We start from the raw sequence: 26,048 nt of genomic DNA, 5'->3' as shown, positions 1-26,048 counted from the left end.
TACAATTTACTGCTGTGACTCATCAAATGTTTGATCAGCAAAGTGTTCATAAAGATTGGGGTGCACATCTCGACAAAATCAATCCCAGTGATCAATTTTCAGGCAGCAAGTGAGCGGGTGCCATTGTCACGGATACCAGCAGCTCTGAGAGAGCGCTTTGCATTAAAAGGATTTAAACATTACAGTAATAAAACCCCTACTCTTTAAGGCCCCTTTCGTACTGCGTGTGTCGCAGGAAATTGCAGCATGCTTTCGCAGGAGCAGTGATAGCCCTGTGCAGCCAGCCCAGAGATTGCGGTGTGGCAGGGCTGGACGCGGTAACGTGCTGCATGCAGTGTTTTACTGGACGACTTGCACGATTATCCCAGAAGTGAAGGATACTTTCTATGGAAAGTATGCCTCACTGACTTTGTCGCACTGAGGCCATAATACGTCTTTTCATGCAAAGTGCAATCATTAGGGATCGTACCGCGTCAAGTATTGCAACTGCAAATGAAGTTTAAAACATTTTCAATTGTTGTATCAAAAGAGAAATGACATAACACTGCGACTGCTGTGCACTTTTCCCTTGCTCCAGTGCTTTCTACACAGGCGCCGACACTTACTAAATGCAAAAGGACCAACATTTGTGATCGGGCAAAAAAAATCAGATAGAAGTGACCTTGCACTAATGGAAATCTACCTACACAGTTTCCAATAATGAGATTCAACAAGAACCACGTCATGTTGAAACGTAAGCAGCGGAAAGGGAACATCACAATTTGCCTGAAAAAGCAAGTGTTAATGCGATCAGCAAATGGCAGGAACTCTGAAAACCAGACTGAAACGCACACAGTGGAAAAAAAGTGGTCCTAATTTATTACTAATATTGATTTACAAAACGCCAACATATTCCATGGCACTGTACAGAGCAAGAAACAAACATGGAGTACATAATAATACAATGCTATACACAAAATATAGTCACTGGTACATAATACAGAATTGGTAGACATAGTAATTATAGTGTCAAATGTAACATGATGAACAAAATGTATAACAAAATCCAAGACACAAAAGGGTGAGAGTACTCTGCCCCTGTGAGCTAACAATCTAAAGCAGGGGTAGGGAACCTATGGCCAGATGTGGCTCTTTTGATGGCTGCATCTGGCTCACATAATAGTCAGTAGGGGAATAACATTTTCAAAGTAGGCTACTACTGTAGCATGCACTACTAACTTACTCGCACTCCCCCAAAATGAACGGCTGCTCCAATTGTCCCACTCTGGGCCCTGTCGGGTCCAGTGACTTTGTATGACGAGATCCCCACACTTTGAATTGGCCCAATAGGCTGTCTGTCACTTGACAGGCAGCCTATTGGGCCAAAGTGCGGTGATCTCATCCTACAAAGTGAATCAACCCCCAAGTCAGCTAGCTAATTGTACAAGCTGTTAGTCAGTATTTCTCCTGTCTGGGAAATTGCTGATGTTGCTAAATCCCAAGAGAAGCTGAAGATGTGTCTGACACTTCCGCTGCCCAGCGGATCAACTGTATACACATCACCATGGCAACAGGGACAGCCCTCTGCTGCGCATGCGCACTGTCCCAGTTTGAAACATATTGTACGGCTCTCACAGAGTTACATTTTCAAATATGTGGCATTTATGGCTCTCAGCCAAAAAGGTTCCTGACCCCTGATCTAAAGGAATAGAGATGGGTCAAAAGTGGAATTCGACAGGTCCCAGCAATGCGTGAAAGCACATATATAGATATAGGGTGGCCCAGCATACAAAGCAGTACATATTACTCACTGATTGCTCCAGTGTACGTTGGCTGGGTTAGATCTTTTGGCACCTTACGGTAGATGTCAAACCTTAAAGAGAAGAAATAGAATACTATAAATATAAACATTCACAATGTCACAGCTGCATGGAACAGAAAGGGTTATTTTATAAATTAATATAAATGTATTTTATGGTACAGTTAACAGTTTGATAAAATGTAGGCTTAATTTTGTATCTCTACATTATACAGTGATGTGAAAAACTATTTGCCCCCTTCCTGATTTCTTATTCTTTTGCATGTTTTTCACACTTAAATGTTTCTGCTCATCAAAAACCGTTAACTATTAGTCAAAGATAACATAATTGAACACAAAATGCAGTTTTAAATGATGGTTTTTATTATTTAGTGAGAAAAAAAAAAAAAAACCTCAAAACCTACATGGCCCTGTGTGAAAAAGAAATTGCCCCCTGAACGTAATAACTGGTTGGGCCACCCTTAGCAGCAATAACTGCAATCAAGCGTTTGCGATAACTTGCAACGAGTCTTTTACAGCACTCTGGAGGAATTTTGGCCCACTCATCTTTGCAGAATTGTTGTAATTCAGCTTTGAGGGTTTTCCAGCATGAACCGCATTTTTAAGGTCATGCCACAACATTTCAATAGGATTCAGGTCAGGACTTTGACTAGGCCACTCCAAAGTCTTCATTTTGTTTTTCTTCAGCCATTCAGAGGTGGATTTGCTGGTGTGTTTTGGGTCATTGTCCTGCTGCAGCACCCAAGATCGCTTCAGCTTGAGTTGACGAACAGATGGCCGGACATTCTCCTTCAGGATTTTTTGGTAGACAGTAGAATTCATGGTTCCATCTATCACAGCAAGCCTTCCAGGTCCTGAAGCAGCAAAACAACCCCAGACCATCACACCACCACCACCATATTTTACTGTTGGTATGATGTTCTGTTGCTGAAATGCTGTGTTACTTCTACGCCAGATGTAACGGGACACGCACCTTCCAAAAAGTTCAACTTTTGTCTCGTTGGTCCACAAGGTATTTTCCCAAAAGTCTTGGCAATCATTGAGATGTTTTTTAGCAAAATTGAGACGAGCCTTAATGTTCTTTTTGCTTAAAAGTGGTTTGCGCCTTGGATATCTGCCATGCAGGCCGTTTTTGCCCAGTCTCTTTCTTATGGTGGAGTCGTGAACATTGACCTTAATTGAGGCAAGTGAGGCCTGCAGTTCTTTAGATGTTGTCTTGGGGTCTTTTGTGGCCTCTCGGATGAGTTTTCTCTGCGCTCTTTGGGTAATTTTGGTCGGCCGTCCGGCCACTCCTGGGAAGGTTCAACACTGTTCCATGTTTTTGCCATTTGTGGATAATGGTTCTCAATGTGGTTCGCTGGAGTCCCAAAGCTTTAGAAATGGCTTTATAACCTTTACCAGACTGATAGATCTCAATTACTTTTGTTCTAATTTGTTCCTGAATTTCTTTGGATCTTGGCATGATGTCTAGCTTTTGAGGTGCTTTTGGTCTACTTCTCTGTGTCAGATAGCTCCTATTTAAGTGATTTCTTGATTGAAACAGGTGTGGCAGTAATCAGGCCTGGGGGTGACTATAGAAATTTAACTCAGGCGTGATAAACCACAGTTAAGTTATTTTTTAACAAGGGGGGGGGCAATCACTTTTTCACACAGGGCCATGTAGGCTTGGAGATTTTTTTTCCTCACTAAATAATAAAAACCATATTTTAAAGAGACACTGAAGCGAGAATAAATCTCGCTTCTTGTCTCATAGTCAGCAGGGGCATGTGTTCCCCTGCTAAAACGCTGCTATCCCGCGGCTAAACGGGGGTCCCTGACCCCCCTCCCCCTGCAAAATCTACGACCAACTTGGTCGTAGATTTTGCTGCTCTTGAGGCAGGGCTAACGGCTGCAGCCTTGCCTCTCAGCGCAGTCTATCAGCGGCGCATCGCCGCCTCTCCCCCGCCCCCCTCAGCGAAGGAAGACTGTTATCTTTGACTAATAGTTAATGGTTTTTGATGAGCAAAAACATTTAAGTGTGACAAACATGCAAAAGAATAAGAAATCAGGAAGGGGGCAAATAGTTTTTCACATCACTGTAGTACCTACAAGTTGCACATTCTATAACATACAGTATTATAGGTTTTCCGAGCAAACTCAGTACAGACTTAAAAATACCACCCAGTCAGGGTACGCAAACATTGTATTAAAGGTTGACAGTCTTGAAATCTTGATTACCAAAACTTATCAGTACAAAGTGTGAGTTCCAAGCTCTATGTGTACGGTTGCTGCTGTATGGATAGCACTATCCAGGCTGAATCCATCTGAGAACACCGGAGCTTCCAGGAATGAAGCTCTAAGGTGCAGGTACTGGCCAGTGTCTGGGCTCCTCTCCAAGCACTTTAAAGTGCACCTAAACTCAGACCTTCTCTCTGCTCTAAGGCTACTTTCCCACCAGGACGTTGCTTTTTAGGGGACGTTATGGTCGCATAACATGCCTTTAACGCAACGCCTGGTGGTGTTCGATGTGGACGTCAGACTGAGCCGCGTTGTGCAGTTCACTCTGGCGTCCGTGATGCGTACTCTTGGACGCATGCGGCATCACGTGGTCCCGCCAGCCAATCGCCGCACAGAGCAGCCGCTCCAGGAAGTAAACACTGCACGTTACACCGTGCAGTGAATATTAATTAGCCATGTGGCTGGCGAGGAGGAGGAGGGGAGACCTCCATCTCCAAAACTACTGAGCATGTGCAAACAGTCTAACGCGGCTTAGCCGCTATAACGTACAGCACGCAGCACTTTAACTTGACGTGCTGCGTTACAATGTAACGCAACGTGGGCACTGTGAACAGCCCATTGACTTTTCATTACTGTGCGGTGGGCTGCGTTACAGGCTGCACTAACGTGCGCCTGTAACGTCTAACTGTGAAAGCAGCCTAAAAGATACACAACAGCATAATAAGCTTTAAACAAAAAACATGTATTTGTTACAGCTGATGCCAATCCTGAAATAAATCTGCACAGTTACTACTTCCTGATTCATGAAAGCATATTATTTACACTAAAGCAAACGTCCTCCTTTGCTGTACCTGTTTTGAATGCATGTTGTGTATTTTAGTCCACAATTGTGGAGCTCTGCACATCTATTGCAGGTAGTCAATTCGGGTGCAGCCTCTGGAAGCGCTGCCAATGTCTCCTGCCGTACAAAACTCAAGTAAGTAATGCTGCATACACACTTGAGATAAAAGTCTTTGGAAAAGGCAAGATCACAGACCAATTTTACCCCATTCCATGTAGTATGGGAGCCATACTCTACACAACCTATTCTATGGAGCTGCACTCCCCATCAGATAAAAATAAGCAAGATGCTGCACACAAAGATGCTGTACACATTCAGAAGATCATTATCTGCAAAAGATCTCTTCCTGCAATAGATCCATTCCTGCAAAATGCATTCATAGTCTATGAGATCTGCAGATCATCATACACACCTTGTTTAACAGGCAATCATCTGCAGATCATCTGCAGATCATATCCACCAGGATGGATTTTCAGATCTGCAGATGATTGCCAGATATGCAGATGAAGTCTGTTAAACAAGGTGTGTATGAGGATCTGCAGATCTCATAGACTATGAATGAATTTTGCAGGAATGGATCTATTGCAGGAAGAGATCTTTTGCAGATACTGATCTTTTGAATGTGTACGGGCATCTTTGTGTGCAGCATCTTGCAAAGATTTTATCTGATGGGGAGTGCAGCTCCATAGAATAGACTGTGTAGAGTATGGCTCTCATACTACATGGAATGGGGTAAAATTGGTCTGTGATCTTGCATTTTCCAAAGACTTTTATCTCAAGTGTGTATGCAGCATAAGTATACTTATGGCTAGCTGCAAACATGTGCATAAATTTGCATTAAAATTATAGATTAGGACTAGTACATGATTCGCATTCAAGGCATGTATTTAGCCCCTGTGGAGCTCTGCATGCCTCTGTTGGTCTACAATTCAGTTGCAGCCTATGAGCGCTGTCATTTGTTTGATGTCTGTTTGAGAGAAATGTGTATACCATTTTATGACTAGCAGCACTAGGAAAAAAAAATCATGTTTTTATCGTTAGACTAGCGGTAGGTCTTCCCCGAGAGGACCAGTCATCGCCGTGGGGAAGTCTAGTAGGGAATAATAATTTGTGCACATATTATTTATACTGAAGCTAACGTCCTCCTTTGCTGTACCTGTTTTGAATGCATGTTGTGTATTGTAGTCCACAATTGTGTAGCTCTGCACATTTATTGCAGGTAGTCAATTCGGGTGCAGCCTCCGTTTGGAAGCGCTGCCCATGTCTCCTGCTGTACAAAATGTATTTACATTGGCAGAGCATTTAGGGAAAGCGCTAGCGATTCAAAGCGCTCCCCAAACGCTCAAAAAAAAAATCGCTTTAGTGGGGTCCAGCCCTAACAGATGACCAAAGGTGCCCATTAATGTACAATTTTTAGCAAATTATGTTTTGAATATGATCATTCAGATTGAAAGATAATAATCGATCAACACCACTAAAGAATCCATCTTGCGATCATATCTCCACCAGTTATGAGAAAATCCCCCAAGCGAAACAATTTCTTTAAAGGACAACTGAAGTGAGAAGGATATGGAGGCTGCCATTTTTATTACCTTTTAGGCTGCTTTCACAGTAAGACGTTACAGGCGCACGTTAGTGCAGCCTGTAACGCAGCCCAACTCACAGCAATGTAAAAGCAATGGGCTGTTCACAGTGCCCACGTTGCGTTACATTGTAACGCTGCACGTTCTGTGAAAGTGCAGCATACTGTGTGTTATACGCGGCTTTAGCCGTGTTAGACTGCTTGCCCATGCGCAGTAATTAGCCACATGGCTAATTAATATTCACTGCACTGCTGACGTGCAGTGTTTTCTTCCTGGAGCGGCCGCTTTGTGTGCTGATTGGTTGGCGGGACCACGTGATGTGGAGTAGAACACTCCGCATCACTTGGTCCCGCCAGCCAATCAGCACCACGGAGACGCAGTGCGCACAAAGAGCTGCATAACGCGGCTCACTCTGGCGTCCTCCTTGAACACCACCAGGCGGTGCGTTAGGGCACGTTATGCGACCATAATGTCCCCTAAATCGCAACGTCTTGGTGTGAAAGAGTCCTTAAACGATACCAGTTGCCTGGCAGCAATGTTGGTCTATCTGGCTGCAGTAGTGTCTCAGTGTCTCAGTGAACACCAGAAACAATCATGCAGGTAATCTGGTGTGATCTGACAGCAATGATCTGCTGCATGCTTGTTCAGGGTATATAGCTCAAGGTATTAGAGGCAGAGGATCAAAAGGACAGCCAGACAACTAGTATTGCTTAGAAGGAAATAAATATGGCAGCCTCTATATCCCATACGACCGATCGAAATGCGGCTGTTCAGGATCAATTGGCCCATTCGTTTCTCTATTTTTATAGAGTACAAAATATACAATTGTTCAGTTAAAAATGTACCATCAAAGGGGAACCTAAAGGTTTCCACAGACAACACTAGTTTCTAAAAATCCCACTATTCAATTGTCATCATTAGGAAGGGAATAATGGACAGCCAGATAAACCTGTGTGGTTACTGCTGTTTGTCCCTGAAAATGTGGTTCTTCCTCTTCACTACAGAAATAGACCCAATATAGTAACAGAAACAGTGTAAAGGAGGTAAAAAAAAAAAAAAAAAAAGAAGAAGAGAAGAGTCGTGGGAGAAATGGAAGAGAAAGCAAGGTGGACAAAAAAGATGCAGGGGTGCGATGAGTGTACCAGAGAGAGAGAGAAGGAAATGTAGAGGGTGGTACATGGTGGAAACAGGGGCGTTGCTAGCCCCAAAGATCAGTGGCACATGCTCCGTATCTATTTTGAGGTGCTCCTGATGTCCCTCAGGCAGAGTCACCTGTGGTGCCTCAATGGCGGGCATGCTGGGAGCTGTGGTGAATCTATCGGGGGTATGCTGGTTGCTGTTGTGCCTTGATGGGTGCTGTGATGCCTTTATGGGAGCATGCAGGAAGATGTGGTTCTTCTCTGGGGAGTTGTGGTTCCTCAATGAGAGGCCCGTGGAAGCATGGTGGGAGGGGGTCCACTAGAAGGTCAAGGAAGGCTATGGGGGGACTGCCAGCCAGCACAGAAGCCAGGTAACGCTGCCTACTTATGTTTAAGGTGGACCTGAACTCTTGCACAGGACAGAAGGAAAACATAGAGGAATGCACCCTGTATGTATTTAGTGAGTTTATCCTGTCTAATTCCCCCTATGTGTCTAATCACAAGTAGAGATGGCCCGAACCTCCGATTTTAGGTTCCGAGCCTACCGCGAAAGTTTGGTTCACGCGAACCGCAATAGACTTCAATGGAGAGGCGAACTTGGAAAATTAGAAAAAATTATGCTGGCAACAAAAGTGATGGAAAAGATGTTTCAAGGGGTATAACACCTGGGGGGAGACATGGTTAAGTGGAATAGACATCAAAAGTCCCAGGGGAAAAAAAAAAAAAAAAAAAAAAGAAGGAGGAGGAGGGTCTTGTCTTCCAGGGAATTCCAGGATTTCAAAAGCCAGCTTACATACATTGGCCGGGAATCAAACCCAGGTCTAGTGCTTGGTAGGCAGCTCTCCTCACCACTATACCACCACCAACAGTACATGCTGAAGCCAGCCTAGCATGTACCATTATGATATATCCAAATGAAAAATGAACTTGCTTAGGGATTTGTAGGATGTCAAAAGCCAACTCACATTGGCCAGGAATCGAACCCAGGCCTACCGCTCTGTAGGCTGCTATCGTAACCATTATACCACCAACACAACACACTACAATGCTACATGCTGAAGCCAGCCTAGCATGCTATCCTATTATGCTGTTACGTATCTTCTGAGGTGGAAATATACTGATGAGAAAAACAATTGCATCTCTCCTCCTAAAAATGATTTTTTTTTTTTTTTAGGTATCGCAGTGTTTTATTTTATAATTTAAATCTAGTTTTTAAGTTTTTACTGTTTCATGGTCTCTGCTCAGTGGCACCTTCATTGAAGTATGCCAGAGCTCAAATCTATGAATTATTGACCCTTTTTATCTCTTTTCTGCTACAGGAAGCCATTTACTGACAGGAAAGTACTTTATGGTTGTAATTACTTATCAGTGAAGGTTATGCTACAGTCTGACACAGTCCGACTGGATAGAAATGGTCACTTGCATACCTGTTCATGTAAATTTGGCTCCGCCCATCACCACACCCACATTCCGGTGCATGGCCACACCCATTTTCCATCTGGAGTGCCCAAAAATGCCCCAGAGAGAGAGAGAGAGAGAGAGAGAGAGAGAGAGAGAGAGAGCGCGCACAAGACTGCGCAATGTGGAGTGCAAAGAGGAGGGAAACAAGAGATATGTAGCTGCAATGGTTCATCATCATTATTTCCCTTACCAAAAATGATACGGGAAAGATAAATATAGATATATTGCTCTCCAGTGTACATGGTAGCAGCAGACAAGACTGTTCCTGCCATGCTTGGCCCAGCATTATACTGAGCTGACGTACTATGGACCGAAGTCATGAGGGACAGACTGGCTCCCTCAAAGGCCACTATAATCTATTTATGACAGTGTTAGGATTAATCCATGCAAATCCCTTATGGCCCAGAAAAAAAAAATGGATACAGCAGCTCTCTTTTTCCATTTCCCTTTCCAAAATCAACAAGCCATCCAACTCCCTCCTTGTAAAATATATTAAAAGGCCCAGAGACCTGACTTCATAGGCTGCGAGCCAAGCAAACTGACAGCTCAGTGATTTGGCACAGACCCGCACTGACTTTAATAAAAGGTTCTGACATGCCATTGCTAAAGCAGTTTATCCAAAAGGTTAAGCCCATGTGTTTCACAAAGGAAGAACAGCATACAATTGGAACTTGTTAAAGAACCTTAATCTAAGGTATGCAATGAGTGGACCATGAGGTTAAACGTCTTCAGATAATCCATTACTGAATAAACACTCTTAAAAAGGTGGTTTCAGGGCTTGGACAACAAAGTGATTACCTCAGGCCTTGCTACTAGACCAGACAAGGAACATTTCTATTGCGCTTTTCTCCTGCAAACTCAAAGTGCCAGATCTACAGCCACTAGGACATGCTCTATAGGCGGTAGCAGTAGCAGGAGGAGCTGAGATTCGAAACCTGGTCTCCTATGTCAGAGGCAGAGCTCTTAAAGGGAACCTAAACAGTGAAGTATATGGATTTTTCCTTTTAAAGTAATACCAGTTCCCTGACTCTCCTGCTGATCATGTGTCTCTAATACTTTTAGCCACAGCCCCTGAACAAGCATGCAGATCAGGTGCTCTGACTGAAGTCAGACTGGATTAGCTGCATGCTTGTTTCAGGTGTGTGATTCAGCCACTACTGCAGCCAGAGAGATCAGCAGGACTGCCAGGCAACTGGTATTGTTTAAAAGGAAACATCCATATCCCTCTCAGTTTAGGTTCCCTTTACTCTATATAGCCACCTGCTACATTATATATTTTACCTTAACCGGTTATCAATGGTTTTATTATACTGATATATTAATAGGCCACCAATATATTATTATTATTATTATTATTAAGTATTTATATAGCTGACATCTTCCGCAGGGGTTACTAAACACCTTTCAGTTATCCCTACCATAGTTCTATTTCTATGTACCGGTATGTATCTTGCAGTGTATGCATCATTGTCTAGGGCGGATTTAAGTTAACCAATTAACTTATCTGTATGTTTTTGGGATGTGGGAGGAAACTGAAGGAAACCCACACAGACACGGGGAGAACATAAAAGCTCCATGCAGATAGTGCCCTGGCTGGGATTTGAAACGGGGAACCAGCGCTGCAAGGCGAGAATGCTAACCACTACACCACTGTGCTGCCCATATCCTTTCAAAAAAAAATTACAAATGTAAAAAAAATGATATACAATGATAATAAAAATATACCAACATCAGTAGTTAAAATCAATTAAGCAGATCTACAGTTAGGCCTCTTTCACAGTGAGACGTTGCGTTTGATGCGACGTTAAGGTTGTATAACGTGCCCCTAATGCAATGCATTGAAAGACTATAACTTGGACATTATAGTACATTCTTTAGCCTTGCGTTTGGTGCGGCGTTTGTCACACAGTGATGGAACGAAAACTGCGCATGCGTTACATAAAAAAAAACAAAAAAAAAACACATTACTGAGCATGTGCAACACACACAACGCAGCAGATTTATTGCTATACGCACAGCATGCAGCGCTCTCTAAATATTCCTACACGTTACACGCAACGCAACGTGAATGTTGCACAGACTTAATATTGCTGTGCGTTAGTCCATGATTAAACATTTTCTAATGTGCGACTTTAACGTCGCACTGTGAAAGAGGCCTTAAACAACTAAATGCATACATGGTGGAATGTGTACCAAGCTACCAAAGAAAATGCAATTGCATGCAAGGGACGTTGAGGTTCAGACGATTGCCTCATCTGACACTGGTCAAACTGGTCAAAGCGGTACCAATTTGATCAGTGTCAGGTGAATCGATTCTCTGTCTGTCTCCTCAATTCACCAATGATGTGGTCTGCTTACATCTATCAGTACCCTACCCCATTGGGACAGCGGTCTTATGTGCTATCCAGGGCTGTGGAGTCGGAGTCGTGGAGTAGGGCAATTTTGGGTGCCTGGAGTCGGAGTCGGGAAAAAATGCACCGACTCCGACTCCTAATGAATTTGTAACTGTAATTAAAATAGAAAATATGATAAAATGTTCTATTTCTCAGATAATAGTCATTAAAAATAATGTATATATACAGTAATAGCTGTGCTTAGTCCACAAAAATGAAATAAACCAATCAAAATTAGTTACTTGTGCTGCTGCAATAAAGCAGTCCCCGTATTTTTAAGGTCAGATATACATATCTGATTGTGACTGTATATATGATGTGTACACAGGAATCTCTTATATATACTAAATAACATCTATGCTGTAAGAATAAAGCCTGATGTGTAGCTGTGTCACTAATAGAGATGGTCAACGAGATGGAAATAATTCTGCATTGATTCTGATTTATGCAAATGTATGCACTCCCTTTGCTGATGAAATCAAATAATTTGATATGTTGTTAACATTTGGTTTGGTGACTACAAATTAAAGGGTAACTGAGACGGATGAAAAGTAAAGTTTTATACATACCTGGGGCTTCCTCCAGCCCCCTTCAGGCTAATCAGTCCCTCGCTGTCCTCCACCACCCGGATCTTCTGCTATGAGTCCTGGTAATTCAGCCAGTCAGCGCTGTCCGTCCGCATGCCGCTCCCACAGCCAGGAACATTCTGCACCTGCGCAATAGTGCTGCACAGGTGTAGTATGCTCCTGGCGGCGGAGTGTGTGCATGCGCACTACGCCCGACTGGCACAAGTACCTGGACTCATAGCAGAAGATCCAGGTGGTGGAGGAGGACAACGAGGGACTGATTATCCTGAAGGCGGCTGGAGGAAGCCCCAGGTCTGTATAAAACTTTAATTTCATCTGTCTCAGGTTTACTTTGTTACACAGTAGTACTATACTCTACATATGCACTCCCCACAGAGCTGCAGGGAATCCACTGAGAATGCTGTGCACATTGAACACAGAGGTGTTGTCTGTTTACAATCTCCTCATTCCCCTGCAGAGTACCTGCACATCATTCTTACATGTACCCACACTTACATTGCCTAGGGCCTGATAGATGTTCTTTGTTCCGGTTTGTACCTTTTACAAGTACTCTTACCAAGGACTAGTTTTAGTCTAAAGGTAATAAATATGGCAGTCTCCATATCCTTCTCACTTCAGTCGTCTTGTAAAATTCCTAAGCGTTGGCAGTTAAGAGACGAATTTCATGTTACATACTTTTAATCAACAAAATTGTAATATGCAAATTAGAGGAGTCGGAGTCGAGGAGTCGGAGTCGGAGGAATCCTAAACTGAGGAGTCGGAGTCGGTGGATTTTTGGACCGACTCCACAGCCCTGGTGCTATCTAGGCGACTTGTTCACTGTTTGGTTGCATGAATGGCATTATTTTTCTGTCAGCTGAGGCTCATTTTTAAATGGAGGCTAAGAGGATTTTCTATGGTTGTACTTCAGTATTATATAATAAAGTTTTGTATCTGTTTTAGCAGACACCCATGGTTTTTTGTTGCTATTTGTTCTAACGCATATAAAGTTTCTTCTGGAATGTTGCTATACAATTTCTTTGGTCAAAAGAATTTCATAAAACCTTTCAACCCTTGAAGAAATTGATCTGATTTTTCCTTCCCGATCAACGATTATCGAGAAAAACAGCAATGCTGATCAAATTTCTCAAGCATATGAAGAATAAAAACCTTTTGACTTTTTCATAGTCGATTGCTTTCATCAAATTGGTGTAACATTGAATGTGTTAATTGTACCATATGTAGCCATCATCTGCAAATAACGCTTCCAAGCAGATAAATGCATTGCAGGTACAGCACATCCAATGCCTGTAATACAGTTATGTGGAAGGTTAAAGACATGCCATATCTCTGCATTGCTGGCTTTCACTTCCTGCTATGACCAGTAACCCTCTGGGTAAACTATCAGGGAAAGCAATGCTTGGTTCTGTCACAAGTCAGACAGTAAATAACAACAACAACAACCAGATACTAATTACGCACATTGGCAATGCACAATACCGGTATGAGAACTCTGGGAAAAGTCCCTAAAATACATTACAGCAACCAAGCCACAATGACTCAGTTTGCAGTGTGGTTAGTTATTGTAGTGATGGTATGCTGTCAGCAGAGGGACCATTGCTGTATTGTCTTGACTGCATGGTCTTCTTCAAAGCACAGCATTTCTTATGGGATACACACATTTACCTGAGAACATGCTAAACCGTAATACTAAAAAACAATGCATTACTAACACCCCCAGCAAACAGGTCTGAGGATATCCTGCCTACATATTGCTTTCATCTTTAAAGGACAACTGAAGTGAGAAGAATATGGAGGCTGCCATATTTATTTCCTTTTAAGCAATACCAGTTGCCTGGCAGCCCTGCTGGTCTATTTGGCTGTAGCAGTGTCTGAGTAATACCAGAAACAAGCATGCATCTAATCTTATCGGATCAGACAATATCTAATATATGTCAGAAACACCTGATCTGCTGCACGCTTGATCAGAGGCTATGGCTAAAAGTATTAGAGGCACGGGATCAACAGGATAGCCAGGTATCTGGTATTGCTTAAAAGGAAATAAATATGGCAGCCTCCATATACCTCTCACTTTGGCTGTCCTTTAACAGCCTCGACAAGTACAACTACAGCAAGCTACATCTGATATTGTCTGCTGGTCTGTCAGCTTTCTCACACTATATTCCGCTATTTTCAAACCTGCCACTGTGGCCCATGGCTGTATGTAACAGATCTATTACTGTGCTATCAGCAAAAACAGATACATAACAATTGATACATATAGTTATTCCATTATAATGAACCAATTATTTGCTTGGTTAATAAGAATGTATATTATAAGTACATTTAGCCTGAGAAGACAGATCTAGAAAACTGCTTTATTGGAAACAAACATACGGCATCCTCACTATTCTGGTCCCATTTTGAAATACTGATGACGCAGACAGACCTGGTTAACCATACCTGCCATATGCTAAAAGTCCTATGTGATAAAGATCTGATGAAAGCACCCAACTAATTGCTGCATACCAATTCTGAGTACCAATGACTTTCAGTATCAATGCCTGGAACTAGCATTTTATAAAGCCTGTAGATTTTCTCCTCCGCGATTTGGCTTCCTCTCACATGACAAAAACAAACTAGTAGGTTAGAAGATACCCATAATGTCTCCTGTAAAACCTTCCCCTAACAGGTACCAGGGACTAGTCGGGGGCCTTCATCCACCAATGACAGTAGCTGGAGGTACAGCAGTGGGGTGTTGTACTTTTCCTGATTCCGGCGGTACAAAAGGTCCTCTTCAGTGCATTCACATGGCGTACAGACTAGAACCTTGTGGCTCCCATCTCTGCATGTCATGTGACATCTGCAAGTTGAATGGCTGAACAGCGGCTACACTGAAGCGGAGTAAGAAGCACCTGTCCTGCCGCCGAAGCAGGTACAGTATAACACTCTACTGCCGATACTCTGCACGTCATCACAGGAGTGGCACCCTGAGTCCCAGAACTACAAATACTTTTTCAGTATGGTTTGTACAATTTCAAGAACCCCCTAAAAAAAAAAAAAAAAAGAAAGAACCCCCAGTAGTACACGTTACATGTTCAGAGCCTGGAACCCCAGCAACAGACAGAGTGAACAGCAGCCAGCATGTCATTTACCTAAGTCCATGGTATTGTGCTATACAGTCAGGGGCAGGTGGTGGAGGTTTTAGGGGGTGGGTAAAGGAAATTTTGAGTAAGTGTTGTCTATTGCATTCGCTAAGGAACTGTAGTGACAATAACATAATGAATAAAATTGCCACACTGCCAGCGATGCGACAGAAGGAACCAGGGCTGTGGAGTCGGAGTTGGAGCAATTTTGGGTACCCGGAGTTGGTGATTTCATAAACTGAGGAGTTGGAGTCGGATGATTTTGTACAAAATCCACAGCCCTGGTAAGAATTAGACCAAGGAGTCGGAGCCATTTTGGGTGCCCGGAATCGGAGTCGATGGCTTCATAAAATGAGGAGTTGGAAGATTTTTATACCGACTCCACAGCCCTGGAAGGAACGCACAAGCAGCATGACGTTATCCTGCGACTCCCGGAAGTGCACTGAAAGTCGCGTGTTATTTTATTTTTTTCCGTTGGTGGCACCGTGGCCATAATGCACAGTGTGCCTTTTCGGCTGTGGTGCGATTGTTCAAAATCGCACCACTACCGCAGCACATTAGTGTGACAGGACCCTCAGTGTTTACTTTCAAAACAGAGCATTTGTGAGAAAGGTTTCCTCATTATCAATCTTTCTACAAGAACTATGCAATATATTAGTGCAATACAAATACAAAGAGTTGAAAAGACTAATCCCAGTGAGATAAGCTATGTAACGATATGACATAATACCTCATGATAACTTTGTCAACATATCTCAGCACCTCACTGCACAGTATTGTATTTTGTTTGTTCTGCGCTCTTAGTTTTCATTCAGACCAATATTGGAACAGAAAATAACTGTAAAGAATAGACAAAGTCTGCATGAGAACAGACAAGTGTTTATTGCCTAACACTCTGGATTCCCTTTGTAAAAATGAAATAGATAATTATAGTACACAACACTATGTAATGTAGAGAAAAACACTATAGGTGAAGTAAATTCAGAGAGATCACACTTGGGAAGTGTCTGTTGTAAGAATTCCCATAAACTTACAAATTTCAAACTTGGGTAAAGTTACTGACGTACTCTTAACCCTCCTGGCGGTATGAAAAAATCTGCCAGGAGGGAGCGCGGCAGTTTTTTTTTTTTTTTTAAATCATGTAGCGAGCCCAGGGCTCGCTACATGATAGCCGCTGCTCAGCGGCATCCCCCCGCCCTCTTCGATCGCCTTCAAAGAACGGGATTTCCTGGAGGGCTTCCCCATCGCCATGGCGACGGGGCGGGATGACGTCACCGACGTCATTGGGAGTCCCGATCCACCCCTCGGCGCTGCCTGGCACTGATTGGCCAGGCAGCGCATGGGGTCTGGGGGGGGCCCGCGCTGCGCGGCTTACCCCCGAACGTTACCGCCAGGAAGGTTAAGGCTCATACACACATCAGACCATAGTCTTTGGAAAATGAAAGATCACAGACCAATTTTACCACCTTCCATGTAGTATGAGAGCCATACTCTACACAGTCTATTCTATGGAGCTGAACTCCCCATCAGACAGAAATCTTTGCAAGATGCTGCACACAAAGATGCTGTAGACATTCAAAAGATCAGTATCTGCAAAAGATCTTTTCCTGCAAAAGATCTGTTCCTGCAAAATGCATTCATAGTCTATGAGATCTGCAGATCATCATACACACCTTGTTTAACAGACATTCATCTGCAGATCAGATCCACCAGGATGGATTTTCAGATCTGCAGATGATTGTCTGGTCTGCAGATGAATGTCAGTTAAAGGGACTCAGAGCTCAGCCAAAAAAATGAAAGTTGTACTCACCTGGGGCTTTCTCCAGCCCAGTGCTGGTCGGGAGGTCCCACGACAGCGTCCTGGCTCCTCTCCATGTCCCCGCTCCGGAATGGCTGACCGGCCGCAGCCCGGGCGACACTCGGCCGAGTGTTGGGCTGCTCCTTCCGCGTATGACGCGGCTGACGTCACATGCCGGCCGCCTCGCGTCATCACGGCGGCCGGCGTGGCAGTACTGCGCATGCGCGTTTGATTGGTCCAATAGAGTTCAGCTCCATAGAAAAGACTGTGTAGGTATGGCTCTCATACTACATGGAAGGGGGTAAAATTGGTCTGTGATCTTTCATTTTCAAAAGACTATGGTCTGATGTGTGTATGTGGCCTTAGAATGTCTGAAGATTAGAACTTAGAAACTGTAGCCCTAGAGCCCAAGTGTCACATGAGGACCTCACTCAATGTGCTCCATGACCTTCAGGCCGGTTTTACATCTGAAGTGTACGTTTGTGGTGTGATGCCCCGCCCCACTGCTCAAAGCCCCATATGACCCTACGGCAGAGTGCGGTGACGGGGTCGTATCCAGAGCATGATTTTTCTATAACTTTGACGATACTTACAGTGATTTATTGCTCCCAAGATGTCTAAATGATTTAACAATATGGATTTTAGAAAGTTTTTTTTTGTCCATAAAAACTATAAATGGGGATGTTCCAAAATGTGTTGTTCAGTTGGGGAGGGGGTGGAAGGGGAGCTTGACAGCTTAGGCCATTATTAACAGGTTTATGGCTATTTTATGTTTGCTTATAAATGTTTAGAGCTATAGCTTGGCCTATTGGGCCAATCAAAGTGCGGGGATCTCATCCTACAAAGTCACAGGACCCGACAGCAGATATTAGTTTTGATGGGTAGCGTGCCTACTTTGAAAATTTAACTTGCGCTGCCACACTAAGCTGTGCTGTTTGACCAGTGTAGCTTAGTGAATCAACCACTACTGATTTGTATGTGAGCCAGATGTAGCCATCAAAAGAGCCACACCTGGCTCCCGAGCCATAGGTTCCCTACCCCTTTGCTACAACCTTTAGCTACTGTACGTCATAATATGCGAGAGCCAGGGTTTTCCGAATATTTACAAAAGAGAGGAAAAATGATTGTTTCAGGCACAGCCCCTCCACTGCCGCCAGGAAAAGGCTGAGAAAGACCTGCCATTGCCAGGGGATGAGAGCTGCAGCTTCCTGACACTATTTTAGGATAGAAAAGACTGCTAGAGTTGGAGTGATCCACATCCTTATGCTGTCCCTCCCAGCATTAACACTCCTCAAATCCTCAATGACAAATGACAAGTGGATTACAATTTCTACCTATTTTTAGACTTGTTTGATTGAAATATGCCATGAATAGGAAATAAGAGGAAAAATATTTTACCAGTCAATCATGAAAACATTTTCCAGCTGTTAAACGATTGTGACTCCTAGTGACGTCCCCTCAGAAACATCTCCCTGAGCATACGAGGGACTGCTGGCTGGAAAGCTCACAATCCAAAACTGACATTTGGTGGTCTGTGAAAATAAAGATCTGGCACACATACTGTATATACTATATTCTCAACTAAGCAAAGATATTTGGGTAATAGAGTCAATGTACTGCATCTTTAGTGGACAACCATACAGAGGGAGATGATTGGTTAGAACAGATGTTAGATTTTTGTTTCCTTTTGTTTTAATAACCATCTGTACAATGTTGCCAATAATCTTGCCTTGCTTCCTCTTCTCAGTTACATCTAGCACCAGGGCAGGAGAAGAAAGCTCCCCAACAGGGACACAGAAAGCATTAACGACCAAACATTCTAAACCTTCCATTAATGTAGTTTAAATTAATGTTCTCTTGGGGGAGAAAGACTGTTTTGATTTTGCTTTTTTGGGGGGGAGGGGGGGGGGTGGAAGTCAAATGTTAAAAGGACCACCATCACACTAAGAAAAAAAAATTGTAAAATTTAAAAAACAACATGTAAATATATACAAATAAGGAGTATGTTTCTTCCAGAGTAAAGTGAGGCATAAATTACTTTTCTACTATATTGCTATCACTTACAGTAGGTAGAGGAAATCTGACAAAACCGACAGTCCATCTCTTCATGGGGGATTCTCAGCAGGGCTATTATTCTTTATAAAGACACTCCCTGAAAAGGAATAGTACAGTGATGCTGGCCAGCCTGCCTGCTTGCTGCATACTTTTTTGGCAGTTGGACAGAGCAACCAGGGCTGTGGAGTTGGTACAAAAATCATCCGACTCCAACTCCTCAGTTTATGAAACCACTGACTTCCGACTCCAACTACCCAAAATGGCTCAGACTCCTCAACTCTGCCTCTTTAGTCTAATACTTACCAGGGCTGTGGATTTTGTACAAAAATCATCCGACCCCCAACTCCGACTCCTCAGTTTATGAAACCACAGACTCCAACTCGACTCCAGGTACCCAAAATCGCTCCGACTCCACAGCCCGAGAGCAACTGCCATTCATTAAGTGCTTTTGAAACTAAAGAAAAGCCTGAGAATCCCCCATACGGAGATGGGCTAGTCCATAACCTGTCAGTTCTGTCCGATTTCTATACTTACTGTAAGTGACAGCAACATAGAAGAAAAGTAATTTACGGCTGATTTTACTCTGGTAGAAATATAGTTCTTAATTATTAGTATGTGTTTACATGTATTTTAAATTTTACTATTTTCGCGATAGAGCTTTAAAAAGTAAAAAAAAAATAAAAAATAAGCAGTTAAGGACATGCTTGAAAGACTTTATAGTTTGCCCTTACTGTCTTCAATGCTCCATAGAATACTATAGGTCCTAGTTAGTTGCAAGTAAAATCAGTGCTCAGCTAGGTGTGTGAATGAGGCTTTGTAAATGTACTAGTCATAGCAGTTATGGTTTAGGCCTCGTTCACAGTGGTGTGTTGTGGTGTAACGGCTGTTGTGTAATGCGCCTTACCTCACAGCAATGCACCACCCATGCGGCATTCACAGTGTGGCGGTAACTTTTTGGGCACCACGTATTAGTGTGACCTACAATGTGCAGGTTTTTGCTAGCGTAGCCAATGATCATTAACCACTTAATGACCATGAGATTTTTGGATGATCGGTGCTGCGCGGGCTTTCCAGCCCACAGCACCGATCGGGTAAAAGGCAGGACGATCCGCCCTCCCCCCCCCTTTTTTTCCCCACTAGGGGGATGTCCTGCTGGGGGGGGGGGGGGGTCTGATCACCGCCGCTCCGTGTGGCCTTGCAGGGGGGGGGGGGGGGGGGGGAGGGCTCCTCAAAGCCCCCCGCCGCAGCGATATTCCTACCTCTCTGCCCTTTTCTGTCTCCCCTCCTTGCTGTGGGCGTCCTGCGCTGCCTAGGATAGGCTTCGGCCTATCAGGTGCCGATCACCTTTACGGCGCTGCAGCGCTGTATTGATGTAAACAGCGGGGATTTCTCCGACGCCTATCGGCGTTAGGCGGTCGTTAAGTGGTTAAAGGGAACTTGTGGCTTAAAGGGAAAAAAAAAAAAACAATTTAAAGAAGAGGAAAAAATAGCGCGATACTTACCCACCTGTAGGGAAGCCTCTGGATGGTCCAGAGGCTTTCAGATCATCTTGGAGCCCACAGCTGTTGCTTATGTTCTTATGGCCGAACTCCCCACCAGGCACAAAAGCAGCTGTGCTGCAGGGAGCGCGGACACAAAATTAAAAGGGTCCATGCTATCGGCGATGGGTTTGAGGAGGACACAAGAAGCCTCTGAACCATCCAGAGGTTTCTCTCTACTTGGGTAAAGCCGCGTACACTCTACCAGGATAAGGACCTGATCCCCCTTGGGTGGCGACATTGCTGGGCCAGGCTGCACAGGTGTCAGCTGATGACACATTGTGTTGCTAGGTGGGAGGGTGATGGAGGGACGACGAGTGGTGTATGTGCGGGGAAGCAGCACAAACAACGGGATTGGTGTCGCTGGGGTTGAGTAGATGTGCCGGTTCGGATCGCTCGCGGGTTGCTGTACACACACACACGCCTGATTATCGGCTGAGGCTGTCGTTATCAACTGCCTCAGCCGACTTAATTCAGGCGTGTGTATGGGCCTTAAAACAGACTGCGAAAATAGACTGCAGGCTGTACGTTTTTATCCAGCATGCAAAAAAATTCCCATTGGTTGTATATAAGCAAATTGATTTACATGGCTGCCAGTTCGAAAGCAAATTCTCATGTGGAAAAACATATGCAAACCAGTCGAGTGTGAACCCTGCCTCAGAGTCAATCTAAAATGAAAACAATTGTAAAAAGACCAGACAAGACAAATAACATTTATATCGCGCTTTTCTCCTGGCAGACTCAAAGCGCCAGAGCTGCAGCCACTGGGACGCGCTCTATAGGCAGTAGCAGTGTTAGGGAGACTTGCCTAAGGTCTCCTACTAAATAGGTGCTGGCTTACTGAACAGGCAGAGCCGACGTTCGAACCTAGGTCTCCTGCGCCAGAGGCAGAGTCCTTAACTATTACACCATCCAGCCACTAAAAATGTGTCCACATAAGAAAAAAAAAAAAAGTCACAGATACCTGTAAAAGCACTTATTCTTCAACTTCCTAGCACATGTAAGCTGCTCAGGTTTCTGCAAAAGTCGATTTTTTTTTACTCAGTTTTGTGATTAAAAGTAGCATTTATGGAAGAGGATTTGATGGTTATGAGCCATAACCTCATATCCTCTTACAGCAGATTCAAAACAGAATGCCTTCATCTAATGTAACCTCCATAACAGATGAAGTCTTTCCTATAAAAAGCTCCACATGTTATCTAGCTGTCTGACAGAAATAGCCAAGTTCACAGCATTTTATAAACAGAAGACACGTGAAATGAACAGATGAAACCAGAACACGACCATAATTTGTGTCATTTAAGTGAAGCTTGGTGGTGCAGTCCCAGGCAGAGGAAGTGTGTGGGAGGACACAATGATTGTACGAGAAGGTGTATGCAGAATCATTTGTGGGCCCAGATCAAGAAATTCACTGAGTGGGTGACTCTATAAATACACATACACTACACACAAATGTCACCACCAATCATGAAATAACGGAAATAGAGAGCATTATAGTTGTAAGGTTATCTCTAGACTATCTCTATCTTCCGAATACCACCGACTTCACCGACCTTTACTTTTGAAAAAAAAAAAAAAAACTACCGTATTTAAAAAAAAGAGATGTGGTTGTCAACGGTGCTTCTAAAAGAGGACTCTTTTCTGGACCAGACCACTATATCTTATTGCTAAAACTTATTTATGGAAACTTATTAGAAACACAGGGGTTGATGTACAAAGCAGCGGTATTATTGCTGTACGCAGTCAGAGCATGGCAATATTATCCATACTACCACCAACAGTGTACCGTGAGTTAAGCTGTTAGCGTGCCCATAGTACTCAAGTAACATGAGTACTGCTACGGTAACCTGTGTTACTAGCATGCATTACCATAGCAACTCACAGTACTAGAGTACTATAGGTCACACCAATAGCATAAATCACGGTACACTGATGGCGGTAGAAACGGTAATCTTGCCGTGCAATGTCTGCACACAGCAATATTACTTCTGCTTCATACATCAACCCCATAATCCCTATACCAGCTCACGGAAACTGATGCAGTCTTACATTCTGCAGCTATGTTAAAAGTCCAACAGGTAAATTAATATATGAACTTAAAGAGGAACTCCAGTGAACATTTTACTGTTGGCAGGTGATGTAGCTGCTGCATGGTTTTTGGCAGTTGGAAACAGCTGAACACAGCTATTTCCCACAAAAGTTCAAACTTTTCTTGTGGGAGGGGTTACTTGTGGGAGGGGTTTCACCACAATATCAGTCATACAGCCCCCCCTGATGGTCTGTTTGTGAAAAGGAATAGATTTCTCATGTAAAAGGGGGTATCAGCTACTGATTGGAATAAAGTTCAATTTTTGGTCGGAGTTTCTCTTTAAAGAGACACTGAAGCGAAAAAAATATGATATAATGAATTGGTTGTATACTATGAATAATTACTAGAAGATTAGCAGCAAATAAAATATTCACATATTTTTATTTTCAGGTATATAGTGTTTTTTCTAACATTGCATCATTCTCTAATATGTGCAGATTACACAACACTCAGCATTCAAAATGATTCTTTTAGAGCAGTCTGTGAACTAATGACCTCTCCTCTGGCAGAGAAAAAGCAATTAGTTCACTAACAGTTGAGATAATAAAAGTCAGAAAACAGCCCTCTCCACGACTTTGAAAGTCGTAGAGCTTAATGGCTTTTTTGCATAGAGATAACAACTGGAGTTTTTTTTAACTCTTCCTGTACTGGAAACAATTACACTGATGTATCTGATCTTAATGTTTTATTTCTTAGCTGTACTACACATACAAATCATAATATCATAATTTTTTTTCGCTTCAGTGTCTCTTTAAAGGTGGCCATACATGGTACAATTTTTCATTTTTTTTTATTAGATAATTTAGTTAGATTATTCTGTTACATCGAATATTAAGATTTTTCCAGCATGTCCAATCTGATTTTTCTCGGAAAAAAAACAAACAAAAAAAACAAACAAACAAAAAAAAAAAAGATAATCGCTCGAATTTCTTAATCGAAAAATATATTTTCAACTTTCATTCAATTCGATAATTTAGATCGAATAAACGGGATAATCGAACGTTTTTAATGTACCAGACAACAGAGGGATCCCAACGTACCACAATATCGAAGCATCCAGCAACACAAGTACAAAACTAAATATACAGTTAATGTATGAAAATATTCAGGATAAAAATGCTGCATCTGCCTGCGATTCTCCATAGCCATGCAGGGCACAGCTAGAGGAAATCACATGAGTACTTGCATCAACACAAGTGACGGTGTGCGTCTTAGAGCGCACGCCAAAGCTAACTTAACACTGAATCTGTTGCGATGATCATTCGGCACATCACAATGTATTTCATAAATAGTCTCTTCTAGTAGCATCCATGTCACAACACACAGTAACACTTTGCCATTCATTTGTAAAGCTGGTGTAACCCATGTGCTGTTCAGTAGTGCAAAGCTCAGCTTGCGTTCTTATGAAGGAATCTGGCGCACTGGGGAGGGAACACACACGTGGAGCCCATCCATTTTAGGAACCCTCTGCACTTCCATCAGCAGTATACATACCGCCGATGCACAGCATGTGGCGCATGTGATGTGCTATACGCCAGCAGCGTGTATATCGCTAATGGAAGAGTGGGGTGTATGTAATGTATAAATGGAGAGAGAGAGAGAGAGAGAGAGAGAGAGAGAGAGAGAGAGAGAGAGAGAGAGAGAGAGAGAGAGAGAGAGAGAGAGAGAGAGAGAGAGAGAGAGAGAGAGAGAGAGAGAGAGATGTTTCTTGGTGTGTATCTGCCCATCATCGCTAGATGTATGGCTACCTCTATTCAATCAAATTCCTCCTTTAGGAAGTACATCCCCACTGATAAATATCAGTCCAACCTACTGGTGATTACTCTTCCTAACCCACAGAACCTTTGCCACATCTATATCTTGGGGAAAACAAAACAAAGAGTGACAGCTTCCTAGAGTCCATCACACTCTATTTACATTCCTGCCAAAGCATGACATCATGGCTGTGCTCAGAGGAAAGCAATGGCTTCCTGCATTAGGAACGCTGACGCCCAGCAGTGGCTCACAGCCATTCCTCCAGACAAATAAATGAGCAGAGAAGGTGAGAACAGGATGAGTTGGAGGAATGCATTTCATGGCCTGTTTCCTGAGTGAAGGCTACAAGGAAGCCATGAGCCGCTCGCTAGGAAATTCCTTCACTATGACAGCAGGTACATGCCTCAGTGAGCACAAGCATTACTAACTACATGGCTGCCTAATTGGTCAGGAATTATAATTTCTTTGCAACTTCCCCATTTTTTAAGTTTTACTAATTGCAGATGATTAAAGATAACAAGGCTTCTCTTAAGAGATTTACGGATATACGGCAAGCAACATTCCTTAGGCTAGGTTCACAGTGAGAGCTGCGTTGCATTTCCTGCAAAAACAGGAACGCAATGGAGATGAAGAGTCGCATCGCACGTTATGCGGGCGCTACGTTACATACAGTAAAGCGCACAGTATGGTTCACTGCCACTTTTAACACAGGTATTCTGCTGAAAAACACTGCAGTGGGATACTGTAGTCCATTGGATTGCATCACACCGGAAATAGCAATTTTAGAGGTAGGTACAAACTGGCAGTTTCCACAGCCATCTAAAGACTAATATATCACAAGTTACAGCTTAAAGTGAACCTAAACTGAATGAGTAGGGGGAGGGGGGAGCTTCACTTACCTGGGGCTTCTACCAAGCCCCTGCAGCCACCCTGCACCGACGGCGTCACTGAACTATCCTCTGGACACCCGCAGTGACTAAGCTTTGTTTTCATTTGCCATTGACATTGGATGGCGGTCTGGGTGAGACAGCAGACACTTGGTGGCACCTTTTTGTGCCCGGCCTCCACTCTGTGCTGCCACTTTAGCCCCTGTTCACAGCTCTTCCAGTCAGAGCAGGGTACATGCACTTCAGTATGTACACCATCGCACATAAATCACGCTCATTACTAGCTGCATAGAACGTCCACTGGGTATGCAAGGTTTGGAAACATCAGTAACCACACATGCCCACTGTGCTCCTGGCAGGGGCTGCTACACACAGCCGTGCAGTAGCGTACAAAATGGGCATGCAGGGTGGACCCAACACAGGCTACAGCAGAGGCAGGAAAGGTAGGATGCCAAAATAAGGAGCTTCCAGGTGTCTGCTAACCTAAGAGACTAGAAGGGTATGCAGAACTTATCTTTACTGCAGGTTTAAGGTCCGTATACACACTCTACAAAAGCGACGAGTCTTTCCAACAACGTTGTCCGCATGCCGATATTGCAAGCTAGCAACTCAAATACTGTGTGCAGGTGCGACATTATGCACAACATGCGTGCATACTGTAGAATAATGTACTTAGATTACATTGTACACACATGGCAGCTGAACGATATATCTGCCCAACAGACGTCTGACTTGATCCGCTGGATGGATTGGGCAAAATGTCCAATATCAGTCATTGAGAG

At 43.4% G+C, this 26,048-nt stretch overlaps 1 protein-coding gene across 1 annotated transcript in view; it reads right to left on the bottom strand.

Moving 5' to 3' along the window:
* The window catches only part of ERGIC1 (endoplasmic reticulum-golgi intermediate compartment 1), a 134,577-nt gene that overhangs the window by 91,447 nt on the left and 17,082 nt on the right, over nt 1-26,048 (bottom strand). Inside the window, exon 2 of the mRNA XM_068277163.1 lies at nt 1,791-1,852. Coding sequence (XP_068133264.1) covers nt 1,791-1,852 — 62 coding nt within the window. The remainder of the gene's footprint in view (nt 1-1,790; nt 1,853-26,048) is intronic.

The sequence above is a fragment of the Hyperolius riggenbachi genome, chromosome 3 (genome assembly GCF_040937935.1).
Source record: "Hyperolius riggenbachi isolate aHypRig1 chromosome 3, aHypRig1.pri, whole genome shotgun sequence".
Lineage (NCBI taxonomy): Eukaryota > Metazoa > Chordata > Amphibia > Anura > Hyperoliidae > Hyperolius > Hyperolius riggenbachi.
Note: the sequence above shows the minus strand (reverse complement) of the source record. Positions and strands in the feature narration are given on the sequence as shown.